This window comes from Gymnoscopelus microlampas (genome assembly GCF_963454915.1).
Source record: "Gymnoscopelus microlampas genome assembly, chromosome: 13".
Lineage (NCBI taxonomy): Eukaryota > Metazoa > Chordata > Actinopteri > Myctophiformes > Myctophidae > Gymnoscopelus > Gymnoscopelus microlampas.
The window spans coordinates 1,218,066-1,234,854 of NC_139950.1; the positions used below are offsets into that span (position 1 = coordinate 1,218,066).

Genomic DNA, 16,789 nt, shown 5'->3' on the forward strand with positions numbered 1-16,789 from the left:
TTTGGCTCAATTTAAGCAGTTGGTTGACTTTTCTCCACAGCCACCATTTTAGTTTCCCTACATTTCTAGATTCATTATCTCAAGAGAAATGTAATTTACTTTAATTTACTAGATTTCAAGTTCTGTTGAAGCTATATGAACAGTGCAAACAACACTATGGAATGTGGTCTGGTCTCTTGCAAGAATGAAGCAGGTAAAACTTTCAAACTTAAAACTCTTCTTCTTTCCAAGACCGAGACTCTTACACACAAACATGGTTTGTTAAATGACTTCTAACCTATTAAGAACAGAAATGTGTTATCGTGATAGGATTGAATCTCAGTGGTGCCTCTGCCACTTGATAAACACATTTAAGGATTTTTATGGAAGAAAAAGTTAATATAGGATAGATGGCATTCTAGCCATATGTTTGCATAAAACATTTTTTATATATATATTAAAACACAGGTTCCTCTCATTTATTTGATTAAAAACATTATAATTACCATAATAGGCCTATGAGATTTTAAATAAATCTAAATGTAGAAGACAGATTATGGTGCCTGTTCTATTTTAGTGCCTGGAAGTCAAAAAAAGTTTTCTCAAGACACTTAAAGGACGACTTCACCGCTTTTCAACCTATCTTCATATAATTGGTCGTCACTAATACTCATGATAAAATGGTACAATTTTTTTCTACTCTGTCTGTGTCTCAGAGGAGGGCTGTGGACAGTTCAGAAACCTGTCTACCAGTGACTGCAGGCTTTCTATTCCTGGAAAGTTGCAATGCAATAAAAGAAGCCATTGTTCTCGTGTTAATAAAAATCTAAATAAAACATGTGAAATCTTGTTGGAAAAAAAAATCATGCCTAACGATGATGTCATTGGTAGACAGGTTTCTGGACTGTCCACAGCCCTCCTATGAGACACAGACCAAGTAGAAAAAAATTGTACCATTTTATCATGAGTATTCGTGAGGACCTATTATATGAAGATAGGTTGAAAAGTGGTGAAGTCGTCCTTTAAGAGCAGAGACCCTACATTTACCCCGCTACCTGCGCAAGCATGTAGTGGTGAGAGAGAGACACAGAGAGAGAGAGAGCATCTCTCCCTTCCTCTTTTTACTCTCTCCCACGTTCCATTATGCTCTCTGTGACTCTTTTGTTCTCTCTTCCACTGTCAGTTCCTCTGAAAGGCATTGTTGTGGAGGTTGAGGTGAGGGACCATGTGGCGACAGCGACCTCCACTCTGCAGTATGAGAACAAGGAGGCGAGCCCCATAGAGGCTGTCTTTGTCTTCCCTCTTCCTGGCGATGCTGCCGTCTGTCATTTCAGTGCAAAGATTGGACAGACGGAGGTTGTGGCTGAAGTGAAGGAGAAACAGGAGGTGAGCCAACATGGAAATACTTGACTTTAAACAGCCTGGATTAAGCCCCATGGTCAGTTTGGTCACCTACTTTCACATGACTCGATTGTTATTGATCATTTACCACATAACCACTTAAGGTTTTCACAAACTGCATTTTGGACTGTTTCCTTTAATTTATCACAAACTGGATCCATATTTCAATACTCTATCTAGATTGTTCCTGGCCAAACACTTACAAAGTTACAAAGAGTCAGTTCATGCAACCGCCCAATAGGCTCTATGCACAGCAGCCATATTGGGAATGAATTGGGCCCCTTCCTTACTTCCTTCACAGGTGTTACCAATGATACTAATTAAGCCTCTGTTCCATTTAGTGTGGCATAGTGGTTGTCTTATTTTCAAGGACCCCCATACCTCTGAGAGTGTACAAATGGAACCAAATGGACCCTTACGGGTCCATTTGGTTCCATTTGTACACTCTCAGAGTTACACACCCACCATAAGGGGCCATTTGGGAACCAAAATGGAGTGTTTCTAGTGAGCCAACATGCACGATATCAGCACCCTGACCAGAATGGAACAGAGCCTTCATTAGTATCATTGGTAACACCTGTGAATAGGGTTGCCAACATCCAGAACTGGAGAAACGGGACACATGGGTCCCCCGTGCGCGTGCGATATTTTTCGGGTTTCCCGCGGATAAAGTTACTTTTTTTGTTACTTTATTTCGGTTTTGGGGTTGGGAACAGGCTGACATGCCACACAAACAATGATGCCGTTCCCACCGGAGAAAATCTCACACACACACACACACACACACACACACACACACACACAAGCACGCGTGCGAGCACTGTGCCTGCCCTGTCTGATAGAGTGTAATCATAAAACTATCATTTGGCACATCACCTCAGGGCTTCAGCACACATTGGAATAAGATAGACACAGACACAGTCGGAGATCTCCGTCATATTTTACTTGGTACCAAGGAGACAACGTACAGCTTTACCTGAATCATTTCCGGAGTACAACTTACTTTACATTGTCATATATACAGCAACATGAGAAGGGGAGACAGTTAAGCAGGAGGCAGGGCTTAGGAAGTACTCAAAAGTATTAGACCACTATGAGTACTCAGTACTTGAAGTTAGCAGGCAGAGCAGAGAAAGTGAGACACAGCAATCTCTGCTGGACTTAGAGATAAGGAAACTATGCAAACATCTGTAGCCCACAGGAGCTCTGCAACAATAACAAAGCACCTAATATGCAGTCTTTGGCTCCTGCACACATAAGAAGAAGAATATACTTCATCCATTCAACTGAATGATTAATTAGTTGAACACATTAACAATATGAATAGAACTCATAAACCCACACCACATAGAACTGAGAATCGGCTCTGTCACTGTCAACTGAGCGGTCCTAGCGCCCTTCGCATACAGCACACAAACACGCAGCCAGACACACTGCTGTGTGCGCAAACAGAAATATATATATATTTTTTCCCTTTACACCGGAGTCCGGGACAAACAAAGTCCCATACGGGACACGCCCCTTTTGGCTCAAATACGGGGCGTCCCGGCTAATACGGGACTGTTGGCAACCCTACCTGTGAAGGAAGTAAGAAGAGGCCCAATTTCTTTCCAATATGGCTGCTGTGCATAGAGCATATTGAAGTATTATTCCAGCAAGGAGAGCCAGTGATGAATGAGGCACAATGAGCAGCTTAAAAGTCAAACATGTGATCAGAATCTGAACCAATTCACAGCAGCTGTCTCCAGTTGGTCAGTCAGTGCGCTGTGGCGATTAGCGGAGCATCGCCACTACCGGCTACTGATTATGTGTGTATTCAGTTCATTCACGTTATGACGTTGCCCAGCCGCACTGTCTTTCATGAATGGAATGACGTCACTCTACCTGCCTCTAAATCAGCAATTCCACCAAACTTTTCGCATGGCTGAGGGTGAAGGGCTTAGAGAATTGCATACCCAAAATAGAGTTGGCGTCTCATCAGAGCTCCGTGAGGACTGGCTGCCTTTGTTTGCTACCGCGTTTTGTTTGTTTGTAGCCACTCAAAGTTATGTGTTGTCGCATGGATTGGGTTGCTCAGATCGGAGGATACAGGTTCATTGGAGGATCACACTAAAGAGACCCATTTGCTCTAGAGATCGTTGCGATCGTCGGGAGTAAACCCTCGGAGGAGTGGGGATTTAACCAACAAACCTTCGGGCCGTGAGTAACAAACGTGCAGACAAGACAGAGGCAGAGCAGAGGGGTTTTTGTTACAAATCAATCTGGTACTGTGCGTTTTTACGTGGACCCGTCAGTCTATGTGGGAACGGTTGTGGGCTTGGACCTACCTAACTGGAACTGTGTGTGAAACTGAACTGTGACATTATAACCTGAACTGAACTTTATTAATACAGATACGTTTGTGAACGTCAATCTCTGGTGTCTGCAAATTATTGTGTGTGTTAGTGGGGATTTATAGTGTGTGTAGGGAAGAGGGTGATATTATAACCGCGAACACTTCTTGCACAGCCTTATGTTGTGGTTGGGCTGGTTAATTGAACATGTGGAGACACTCACCTTATCTGGGGTATAGGAGCGAGACCCTACAACATTTACATACAGTAGGATAATGGCATCACGGTCAATGAGTACTACTGATCTCGTATAGTGTTCTTTATATCTATGCCAAGTGTCTAATCATAGAGCTCGATGCTCAAACAGCCTGATATCTCCTCCTTAGACGACATCTCTCCCACTCCCATGAATTGCAACATGATCAGATGGTTAACTAGAGCCATTCTGACTCATACTATGAGCCAGAAAAACAATGGAAATGCTCAGGGCTGGTTTACACTTGGGGTCTTTGGTATTTTGCAACCATCAATCAACTCTTAGGACTGAAAAACAGGTTTATATTTGGCAACGACTAACCACATTTGTATGTCTCATTGGCTATTCTTACCTGAACTTTGAACTATTTCCTTCAGATCACATGTTTAGGCAATCACACACTAAGACTAGAAAAAGTGCTCCTCGGAGCACAGGTCTCCGCCAGGTCAGGTACGTTATTGTGGCCTCCTGGTGGCGCTATAATAGGCCAATGTGAAAAGGGTGCCATTTATTCTTAGGCCTTTCACAGCAATCGGACACTGCATTCATGATTTGAGGCTTTTGTTCCAAAAATGTGTTTTCTAAATTAGACCTGCTGGTGGCGCTATAACAGGCCAATGTGAAAAGGGTGCCATTTCTTCCTCAGCCTAGTGGGAATGTGTGTGTGAAATTTCACAGAAATGGCAAGCTGCGTTCATGATTTTGAGGCATTTTGTTCAAAACGGACCAATCCTGCAAACTTTAGAAGCCAACCGTAGCCAATGAGGATGGAATATGATCACATGACTATAGAGATACTGTGTACCGATTTGCATGACGTTTGGATGAAATTTGTAGGAATAAATGGGTTTTGCACAAATCGGCCTCCTGGTGGCGCTAAAATAGGGCTATGTGAAAAATTGGCATCCAGGGAGTGTGTGTGCACAGTTTCGGAGCGAGCGGGCCAACAGAGATTAGATTAGACAGACAGACACACGGACGGACGGACGGACGGACAGGGGGTAAAACATACTCTCGCCATGCCTTTCGGCCTGGCGGAGACGATAAACAAAGTAACATTTATTCTCATTTATCCCACTGAATCTCAAGTCTTTAAATGCATTTATTACTCAGGCTCAAGAGGACTATGATGATGCCGAGCAGAGCCCTGATGTATTCTCGATGAGGGTGGGCAGTCTGCCTCCAGGGGAGAGCGCCTCCATCAGGCTGGAGTACGTTACTGAGCTGGCTGTGGAGGCTGACGGTGGGCTGAGATTCTGTCTGCCTGCTGTGCTCAACCCCCGCTACCAACCTCAAGGTAGAAAACAACAACAGACAACCTCTACTATATCCTTTTGCATATGATACTTGTCCTCTTAGCATTTATTTACATATTTTCAAGGTGCAGCTGGTCCATAATGACCATGTGTTTGTTAATTAGATAATGTTTGATAATATCTTACATATTGTAATGAAATTCCAATCGTGTTGCCCCGATAACAACTTTTCTGTTTTTATTTTCTGTTCCTTCAGTTCAGTCATCTCTCTCTTAGGGGTAGTGAAGGTGGCAGTGGAAGAAAATAGACAATTTGCAGATAATGTTATTTTAGTGTAATAGTACTTTAAAGGGATAGTTCGGTGACTGGAGTCCGACATCCCACTACTCCGACTACGTGGCTTCCGCGTGCGGTTAGGGTTAGTAATGTCGGAACAATGACATGTAACCGATAGGTGACTCAACAAATGACTAATCTTCTATCAATTACACACCCTGTGAAGCCTTGAATTCATGGAATTGTTTTTGTCACATTCCTACGCCAATAATTTGATGCCCGGCGAAGTCTCCGGTACGAGACTCGATGGAGACTCTTTGAGTACTCCTCACTCTGCCGGTCATCAAATTATTGGCTTAGGGAATGTGACAAAAACAGAAATCTCCACGAATTTAAGGCTCCATGGGGTGAGTAATCGATAGGAAAAAAAGTAATTTAGTACTTGGGTCCTCTCTTTCTTAGGTAGTGAAGGTGGCAGTGGAGGGAGTGGTCAGCCTCAGGTGACCTCTGTTCCAGCTTCTCTAGTGCCCTACAGTCTGTCCTTTTCTGCCCGAGTGACCTCTACTCGACCCATCTCTAAAGTAGAGTCCAACAGTTTCCTGGACCCTCTTCAGTACCTCAACACAGAGCAGACTCATGCCACGGTAATGTGTGTGCCTGAGCATTTACCGTGCCATTGTCAAATAGGCTCTATTTACAGCAGCCATATTATGAAGACATTCACAGGTGTTACCAATGATACTATTAAGGCTCTGTTCCATTCTGGTCAAACAGAGTCAGGGTGCTGGTATTGTGCATGTTGGCCCACTGGAAACACTCTGTTACACCAGTGGGTCTACAGTTGGGGTCCAGGGACCCTCATGGGCTTCCAAATGGCCCCTTACAGGTGTGTAACTCTGAGAGTGTACAAATGGAACCAAATGGACCCGTAAGGGTCCATTTGGTTCCATTTGTACACTCTCAGAGTTATGGGGGTCGTGGAAACCACTGTGCTAGACTAAATGGAACAGAGCCTTCATTAGTATCATTGGTAACACCTGTGAAGGAAGTGATAATATGGCTGCTGTGCATAGAGCCTATTGTCCTGAATAAGACAATGAACCTCAATCAATATCAACAAGCAACGTCAGCTTTCAATGTTGACTTTGAAATTTCACCTTTCTATTGAAAAGTAATTCCATAAAAAAACATTCCGTCATAGGTGGATGTGGTATTTATGTTTGTTGTCTGTTGATGAAAAGTTGATCCGTGTATCAGGGCCGTAATAGTTAGGATGGGTAAATGCAGGGGAGGAATTCTAGGTATGTGCAGATGTAACTGGCAAACGCACACTAAAAATAAATGAATACATTGTTTTGCGTGCGAGTGCACTGCATGTGCATTGCTAGAACGCAAAGTTAACCACCACCAGCATCCAATAGGCTCTATTCACAGCAGCCATATTATGAAGACATTCACAGGTTTTACCAATGATACTAATGAAGGCTCTGTTCCATTCTGGTCAAACAGAGTCAGGGTGCTGATATTGTGCATGTTGGCTCACTGGAAACACTCTGTTACACCAGTGCGTCTAAAGTTGGGGTCCATGGGCTTCCAAATGGCCCCTTACAGGTGTGTAACTCTGAGAGTTATGGGGGTCGTGGAAACCACTGTGCTACACTAAATGGAACAGAGCCTTCATTAGTATCATTGGTAACACCTGGGAAGGAAGTGATAATATGGCTGCTGTGCATATTGGGGGGTACATTCGGCAGAAATAGCAAAGAGATTTAGTGTAGACGAAAAAAAGCAGTTATTGAGAATAGAGGGTATACTGTAAGTGGTTAATCTAAGCGCCTAACCTCAACCTGGATACTGTAGTTCCCAATGTGATCCTTGTTCATGTCCATTACTTTGCCCCCATTGTAATTTTCCCCCCTCTATAATCCCAGGTCCGTCTGGGTAATGGGCACAAGTTTGACAGAGGCATGGAACTGTTGGTTTATTATAAAGACGCCCACAAGCCCGCTGCTATTGTAGAGGCAGGAACGGATTCTGCCAAGCCTGGTAATTACGGGGCCAGAGCTCAGCTCTGGACCTGTTTTATTATTCGCTTTATTCTGTCACTTCTTCTGCCACTTTTCGCAGTTCTGGGTGAACCATGCTGTCGCTTTTTACGAAACTCGGCCATATGGTAGATGGTCATGAAAAACCACCAAGAAATAATTCTCACAATCTTTTGTCCAAAGGTGGCGCTATAGCACTCAATTGAAAATGCCAACTTTGAACAGGTACAACTCATGCCCTGTTTGACCTACAGCCATGAAACTTGGATACACATATGCGTCTCCTCATGCTGAACAACTTTCACCCCTGACTTTTGACCTCTGACCTTTAGATCTCCCACCATTTTGAATTATATGAAAAACAGTCATTGGCTCCTAACTTCTGCATTTTTTCACTTATGGAAAATCCGTTGGAAATTTTTGTAGGCAGTGGTCCAAAGTTCAAGTGTTAAACGTTTCGTGCAGATTGCTCAAAAATCCCAGGAGGAGATAGATTTTAAACTATTACAGTTTTATAAAAATTATTCATCTGTGCCTAAAACATACATGCAGACTCACATTTCTTTGAAACTTTGCAAAAATGTACAGGGTCATTCCAAATATCACTGAAACCAATCTTACTCCAATTGGCCAAAAGGGGGCGCTATAGCAATTTTTTGAAAAGGTAGACTTTAAACAGGCATAAGTCATGCCTCGTTTGGCCAAAAGTCGTGAAACTTGCTTACACATGTGCCTTGACTCATGAGGAACACACGTATCGATTTGACCATTAAGCTCCGCCCTTAGATTTTCCGCAATTTTGAGCAGTTTGAAAAATACTTGTTTTTGCCAGTTCTGGCTTAACCGTGCATACGCTTTTTACGAAACTCGGCCATATGGTAGATGCTCATGAAAAACTACCAAGAAATAATTCTCACACTCATTCGTCAAAGGGTGGCGCTATAGCACTCAATTGAAAGTGCCAACTTTGAACAGGTACAACTCATGCCCTGTTTGACCTACAACCATGAAACTTCGATACACACATGCGTCTCTTCATGCCCGACAACTTTTGTGGTCTGACTTTTGACCTCTGACCTTTAGATCGCCCACCATTTTGAATTATATGTAAAACAGTCATTGGCTCCTAACTTCTGCATTTTTTCACTTATGGAAAATCCGTTGGAAATGTTTGTAGGCAGAGGTCCAAAGTTCAAGTGTTAAACGTTTCGTGCAGATTGCTCAAAAATCCCAGGAGGAGATAGATTTTAACTATTACAGTTTTATGAAAATTATTCATCTGTTCCTAAAACATACATGCAGACTCACATTTCTTTGAAACTTTGCAGAAATGTACAGGGTCATTCCAAATATCACTGAAACCAATCTCACTCCAATTGGCCAAAAGGGGGCGCTATAGCAATTTTTTGAAAAGGCAGACTTTAAACAGGCATAAGTCATGCCTCGTTTGGCCGAAAGTCGTGAAACTTGCTTACACATGTGCCTTGACTCATGAGGAACACACGTATCGATTTGACCATTACGCTCAGCCCTTAGATTGTCCGCAATTTTGAGCAGTTTGAAAAACACTTAAACCCAGGATTTTCCAGCTATTTGCGTGAAACTGTATCATCTGTGTGATCTCCTTTTTCACAGTTACTTGTCTGTTGGGCCAATGGCGTCTCCCTTAAATGAATGCCTCACAATCTCAAGGTCGCCAGTTCAAGCCTCACTTGATGCAGACTTAATTTAAGTTGAATTGCAAACAACATGACTGTATCAATGAATACATGTGCAAATGGTAAAGATAACCTGAAATGCTTATTTGAGAGTACGTTTTTTCAACGTATGACATACTTTATCTGAAAAATAGCTGATCTACAATCTCACAACTTTTCATGGTTTGTGAGCTTGTAGATCGGCTACTTTCACTAGTTTTGGTTCTGAGGAGATGTACAATTTCTTCATTGGTAAATGGTTTGTGAACGAGTGATCTTAGTGTTAGTGAAACAGGGGCTTGGTTCCTGAAAGAAGGCAAGAGTTTATGATCTTCAACAGACAATATCAGCCTGGACAAAGCTATAGCACTATAGGTAGTGTTGCAGCCTATTAGTCTGAAGGTTGAGAGTTCGAATCCTGTTAATGGCAGTAGGTTGAGATGTCCAATCAAACCATTATGTTTCCATCTCTCTCTCTCATCAATCTATTGTTTCCATGTCACTCTCTCTCTCTTCAATCTATTCCGTTTCCATGTCTCTCTCTCTCTCTATTCACTGGCCCCGTATTATCGCTGCTTGCAGCTATATTCTCTATTTGTTGTTCTTTTCTTTTTATTATTCTTTGTTTTTAATTATATTTATAATTAAGGTTTCGAGGCCAATAGGCTCGAAGCCTTATTACATCTGTAAGAGTTCATTATTCTTCCGCCGGTTTTGCCAGTTCTGGCCTAACCGCGTGGTCACTTTTTATGAAATTCGGCAATATGGTAGGGGGCTATGCCAAACGGCGAAAACCCGAAACTCACAAACATTGGCCAAAGGGTGGCGCTGTAGCACTCAATTGAAATATGCCAACTTTGAACAGGTACAACTCATGCCCTGTTTGACCCACAGCCATGAAACTTCGATGCACACATGCGTCTCCTCATGCCTAACAACTTTCACTGTTTGACTTTTGACCTCTGACCTTTAGATCTCCCACCATTTCGAATTCTATGAAAAGCAGTAAAAAGCAGTAAAAATCAAACTCCTCCTGGGATTTTTGAGCAATCTGTACGAAACTGTCTACACATGAACTTTGGACCAATGCCGACAGAACTAAGCAGGCGGATTTTCCATAAGTGAAAACGTTAAGCTTTTATAAGCCAATGAAAATTGCAAGTTTTATGACAATTATTCATCTGCCCCCAACACATACATGCAGACTCACATTTGTTTGACACTTTGCAATATTGTAGAGGGTCATTCCAAGTATCACTGAAACCAATCTTACTCCAATTGGTCAAAGGGGGGCGCTATAGCAATTTTTTGAAAATGCAAACTTTAAACAGGCAAAAGTCATGCCTCGTTTGGCCGACAGCCGTTAAACCTGCTTACACATGTGCCTTGACTCATGAGGAACACATGTATCACTTTGACCAGTAAGCTCTGCCCTTAGATTGTCTGCAATTTTGAGCAGTTTGAAAAACATTTAAATCCAGGATTTCTGAGCAATTTGCGTGAAACTGTGTCAAATAAATGTTTGAGGCCCTTTTTCACAGGTTCAGGTGTGTTGGTTCAATAGCTTGATCGCTTAATCATCTGCCTTGAAACCACAGGGTAGCCGGTTCGAATCCCACCGCATGTAGACTTAATTATAATTGCATTGCACACAACATGACTGTATCAATGAATACATGTGCAATTGTTAAAGATGACGAGAAATTCATACTTGAAAGTAGTTATTTTCAATGTATGACGTACTTCATTCGCCCTTTTGTTTTGTTTTGTTGGATTCTCCCTTTTCACTGTCTAAGGCTGTGTATTGAATAGCTCCATCAGTAGAGTGTGAGTCAAATGTGCTGAAGGTCCCTGGTTCAAATCCCACTTATTACAGTTCACATTTAAATTGTATTGTAATTGCATTGTACAAAACATGACCCTGTTAATTCAGACATGTGCAATGTTTAGACAATAACACGAAATGCTTTTGAGAGTACTTATTTTTTATGTATGACATACTTTCTTGTGAAAATAGCCGATCTACAATCTCACACCTTTTTAGATAGCAACGCGTTGTGAGCTTGTAGATCGACTATTTTCCACTAGTTTCCATTCCGAAATATATTGAGCAGTTTGAAAAACATTTAAACCAAGGATTTCTGACTAATTTGCGTGAAAGTGTGTCATGTGTGTGAACTCCCTTTTCACTAGTACAGGTCTGTTGGCCCAATGGCTTAATCATCTGCCTTGATACTGCAGAGTCGCCGGTTCAAATACCACGTCATGCAGACTTCAACTCAATTGCATTGCACACAACATGATTGTATCAATGAATAAACATGCAATTGATAAAGGAAATGCTTATTGAGAGTAGTTATTTTCAATGTATGACGTACTTCATTCCCTCTTTTGTTTTGTTTTGTTGGATTCTCCTTTTTCACTGACTAAGGCTGTGCATTGAATAGCTTGATCAATACACTGTTAGTCTCATGTGCCAGAGGTCCATGGTTCAAACCCTACTCGTCACAGTTTACATTTAAATTGCATTGTACAAAACATGACCCTGTTAATTCAGACATGTGCAATTTATAAACAATAACATGAAATGCTTTTGAGAGTAGTTGTTTTTTTATGTATGACATACTTTCTTGTGAAAATAGCTGATCTACAATCTCACACCGGAAGAACCTATAGGACGGAAAAACCTATAGATATCAACAGACACCATCAGGGAGGCCATATCTTTAGCTCAATGAGAAGAGAGGCAGCCTGTGAATCCATAGGTCGCTGGTTCGATCCCTGTCCCCAACAATGCGTTGAGGTGATCATCATTTGGAAATCCCCCTATTCCCATGGATTGGATCCACCCCTCTCACCTGCTCTCACTCATCACCAATCACACCTGCCACATACACAATACAATTTTTAGGTACTTTTACTTTACTACTCTACTCTACTACAATTACAGCAGATGACAGCTTTAGTTACTTGTTACTTTGCAGATGTAATTATTAATACAACACCTACAGTAACCACATACAGCCGATCTACAATGTGACGCGTTATGAGCTTGTATGTATATAATAAGCAACCCATGCTGTATGATAACTTACCACATATGAAATCCGATTCTGTCTATCCAATGGCTCAGTCTGTACTGTGGCCATAGCTGAGTGGTTAGTGAGCCCACCTAGGGAGCCAGAGGCCCTGGTTGCCCCAGGTACGATTCCAGGCCAGGCCAGCAAATGTGTCGATGAAATGAAATTTGTCCCTGAGCAAGACTCTTAACCCCTAATTGCTCACAGGCCCTCATTGCAAACAAGACCGCAAGGACTTTCATGAACGGACCTGGAATTATCCTTATCCTTTACACTGTCTACCCACAAGTCTATAGGTCCCTGGTTCAAACCCCAATTTAACCGGTCCAAATATAATTTACTGAACAAAAATCATGACTTTGTTAATTAATGCATGTTCACTTCTTCTCTCTCGCTCTCTCTCTTACTGCCTCTCTTTCTCACTGCCTCTCTCTCTCTCTCCCTCTCTCTATCTTTCTTTTCTCTCCCTCTCTCTCTCTCTCTCCCTCTCTCTCTCTCTTTCTTCTCTCTCCCTCTCTCTCTCTCTTTCTTCTCTCTCTCTCTCTCTCTCTCTCTCTCTCTCTCTCTCTCTCTCTCTCTCTCTCTCTCTCTCTCTCTCTCTCCCTCTCTCTCTCTCTTTCTTTTCTCTCTCTCTCTCTCTCTCTCTCTCTCTCTCTCTCTCTCTCTCTCTCTCTCTCTCTCTCTCTCTCTCTCTCCCTCTCTCTGCCACTCTGCCACTGTCTGTCTGTCTGCCAGTCTGCCAGTCTGCCACTCTGTCACTGTCTGTCTGTCTGCCAGTCTGCCACTCTGTCACAGTCTGTCTGTCTGCCAGTCTGCCACTCTGTCACTGTCTGTCTGTCTGCCAGTCTGCCAGTCTGCCACTCTGTCACTGTCTGTCTGTCTGCCAGTCTGCCAGTCTGCCACTCTGTCACAGTCTGTCTGTCTGCCAGTCTGCCACTCTGTCACTGTCTGTCTGTCTGCCAGTCTGCCAGTCTGCCACAGTCTGTCTGTCTGCCAGTCTGCCAGTCTGCCACTCTGTCACTGTCTGTCTGTCACAGTCTGCCAGTCTGCCACTCTGCCACTCTGTCACAGTCTGCCAGTCTGCCACTCTGTCACAGTCTGCCAGTCTGCCACTCTGTCACAGTCTGCCAGTCTGCCACTCTGTCACAGTCTGCCAGTCTGCCAGTCTGCCACAGTCTGTCTGTCTGCCAGTCTGCCAGTCTGCCACTCTGTCACAGTCTGCCAGTCTGCCACTCTGTCACTGTCTGTCTGTCTGTCTGTCTGTCTGTCTGCCAGTCTGCCAGTCTGCCACTCTGTCACAGTCTGTTTGTCTGCCAGTCTGCCACTCTGTCACAGTCTGCCAGTCTGCCAGTCTGCCACTCTGTCACAATCTGCCAGTCTGCCACTCTGTCACAGTCTGCAAGTCTGCCACTCTGTCACAGTCTGCCAGTCTGCCACAGTCTGCCAGTCTGCCACTCTGTCACAGTCTGCCAGTCTGCCAGTCTGCCAGTCTGTCACAGTCTGCCAGTCTGCCACTCTGTCACAGTCTGCCAGTCTGCCAGTCTGCCACTCTGTCACAGTCTGCCAGTCTGCCAGTCTGCCACTCTGTCACAGTCTGCCACTCTGTCACAGTCTGCCAGTCTGTCACAATCTGCCAGTCTGCCACTCTGTCACTGTCTGTCTGTCTGCCAGTCTGCCAGTCTGCCACAGTCTGTCTGTCTGCCAGTCTGCCAGTCTGCCACAGTCTGTCACAGTCTGCCAGTCTGCCACTCTGTCACAGTCTGTCACTCTGTCACAGTCTGCCAGTCTGCCAGTCTGCCAGTCTGTCACAGTCTGCCAGTCTGCCACTCTGTCACAGTCTGCCAGTCTGCCAGTCTGCCAGTCTGCCAGTCTGCCAGTCTGTCACAGTCTGCCAGTCTGTCACAGTCTGTCCGCCAGTCTGTCAGTGTCTGTCTGCCACTCTGTCACTGTCTGTCTGTCACTCTGTCACAGTCCAGTCTGCCACTCTGCCAGTCTGCCAGTCTGCCAATCTGCCAGTCTGCCAGTCTGTCAGTGTCTGTCTGCCACTCTCTCTCTCTCTCTCTCTCTCTCTCTCTCTCTCTCTCTCTCTCTCTCTCTCTCTCTCTCTCTCTCTCTCTCTCTTATTCTCGAAACCGCTCATTGCTGCTTGCAGCTATATTTATTATTGTTGTTAATATTATTATTATTTATTTTAGCTTATTACATCACATAACAGGACATTACAAATAAAGGAGAAATCTTAACATATTTAGTCAAATCCCCTGACTTCCCCTGATAAAATTGGACTTCCCTGTTGGTTTGATTTTAACCCATTGAGACCTGAAGCCGATTCTACATGTCTCCTAAACGTATGTTTCTATATCAGTGGTGCTCAATCTTTTTCATGTCAAGGACCCCCAAAATTATATGTATTTGGCCGCGGACCCCCATCAAAGTATTTTGTTCCAGGGACCCCCAGAAGCAAAGATTTGAGTTAAAAAAGTTCGCTTTAAAAATATATTATGTTCATAGATTTGCACACATTTTCATGATTTTTCAAAAATAGCACTGCTCATTTCTTAGTGTCATCACTTCTAATTTCACTTTAATCTGTATCCTGATTGAGTTCTCTGTCCTGGTTGGATAAAATTGGAAATGAAACTGAAACTGAAACTGAAACGAAATTGCGCTGGAGAGACAACGAGACTCCTGTTACTGAACAAACACACTATAGCAATGAGTACTATCAGAATATAGAGCTATTTAATACTTATTTTAACCAAAGCAAATCACTTACCGTACCTTTAATAATAAAAAGTATAATAATATTAATGACATGAATTTATATTATTTATTAAATCATGTACGTTTTTGGCACGCATAAATTATATTCAAACTGTTTGGGATTCGAAATAGCCAAGCTGGGTGAGCGGCAGTGGCGTATATGTCACAGGTAGATTGGCATTCCAGGTAGAATGGAAGTGGAGCGCTTGTTTTTAGGCTCGGTGCGGGGCTGCGATGCCAGGAGGACGGCGAAGAGGACAACATGGATGTACATACATACCAGCTTCAGTGGCGCACTTCGATAATCATTAGACTCCCCATCCACTACCAGTGGAAGTCTGGGTTTGACTGCCGCTTGGGACATTACTTTTTCAAACAACCGCGGACTACTTTTTTTCGCCGATAAAGTATAGTTTTGGACCATGACGGAGGCGCGCCGAATCAGCAGACCTTGAGGCTGAGGAAGTCACGCCCGAGCGCCTCCAGGCGCGAGTGCCCGCGACGACCAGCCGATGGTCTGCTGATTCGAATCAGCGCCGTTCGAGTTATGTACCGATAGGGACAGAATCGTAAATGATGTTGTGGGGACTGCATTTGCCCCTCTATGGTTTGCCCCATTGAACTGCCACTCGCTGCACTAACATAGCCCGCCAGCCCGCCCCCTCAGGCTCGCCCCCTTGTGCGCGCGCATGCATGTGTGCGTGCTCGTTTGTGTTGTGCGCGTGTGTGGTGTGGGACTGGCTTTTATTGCCCTCTAGCGTTGGTTCTACAGAAATGCCTGGTGGGCGGACGGGCGGTGAAAATAAGCGCTTCTTTTCCATTCTACCTGGAATGCCAATCTACCTGTAACATATATACCCATATAATAAGAATCAACACAATCATTCATTTGTATTGTTTGCCTGCTTGATACAAGACAACTTCATCCCTCTGTCACAGTCAAAATTAACACTTGAGAATGTTGCTGTGTTTGTGTGTTTCTATCCATCTATCAAAATGTGTAGGACACACTGCTACTGCTACTGAAAAGCTTGCCAATGGGCTGCTACCTCAACATATTTGGCTTTGGAAATGAATATGACCACATCTTTCCGTGAGTTACACACTCACTATTTATTGTTTTTATTGTTATTTATTATTAGCCTAGACACTGTTTGATAGCACTGCAGTGGTGCAAAGTTATAAAATAACAGACTTTTCACAGAGGAGTTAACTTTTTGAACCGCCTTGATTCCTAACACATTGTTAAAGATTATTCAACTACATTCTAATGAGTTGACCTGATGGCTACATCACAGTGCTCAGTCTGAGCTGATACTTAAATATTTCTGTCCAAAGCTTACATCGTCCCTTCGTGTGTGTGTGTGTGTGTGTGTGTATATGTTTATACATACATACGTTTGCCAGTGGAATAGTCATTGTGGTTCCATACTCTGTTATGGCAGTGCGAGTGTGGAGTACAACCAGACCACCATGGATGAAGCTTTGAAGAAGGTCAAGACTATGTGTGCTGATCTGGGCGGGACAGAAATCCTAAGGCCTCTCAAACACATCTACAAGCAGTCCTGTGTTCCCAATCAGCCCAGACAGGTAGCACGCAAACGCACACACCATTATTGCACCATGCGCACACTACCCACAACACACTATACACACCATACTAAATACATACTACACTTACACCATATATACCTACTATTCAC

At 43.4% G+C, this 16,789-nt stretch overlaps 1 protein-coding gene across 1 annotated transcript in view; it reads left to right on the forward strand.

Moving 5' to 3' along the window:
• Positions 1-107: 107 nt before the first annotated feature.
• Positions 108-16,789, forward strand: part of LOC311058119 (von Willebrand factor A domain-containing protein 5A-like) — a gene marked incomplete at its 3' end in the record, with an annotated part of 27,929 nt that continues 11,247 nt past the window's right edge. Inside the window, exons 1-9 of the mRNA XM_084075425.1 lie at positions 108-193; positions 1,163-1,365; positions 1,423-1,509; positions 5,083-5,266; positions 5,964-6,145; positions 7,433-7,547; positions 15,845-15,867; positions 16,091-16,179; positions 16,532-16,676. Coding sequence (XP_083931551.1) covers positions 136-193; positions 1,163-1,365; positions 1,423-1,509; positions 5,083-5,266; positions 5,964-6,145; positions 7,433-7,547; positions 15,845-15,867; positions 16,091-16,179; positions 16,532-16,676 — 1,086 coding nt within the window. The 5' untranslated portion in view covers positions 108-135. The remainder of the gene's footprint in view (positions 194-1,162; positions 1,366-1,422; positions 1,510-5,082; positions 5,267-5,963; positions 6,146-7,432; positions 7,548-15,844; positions 15,868-16,090; positions 16,180-16,531; positions 16,677-16,789) is intronic.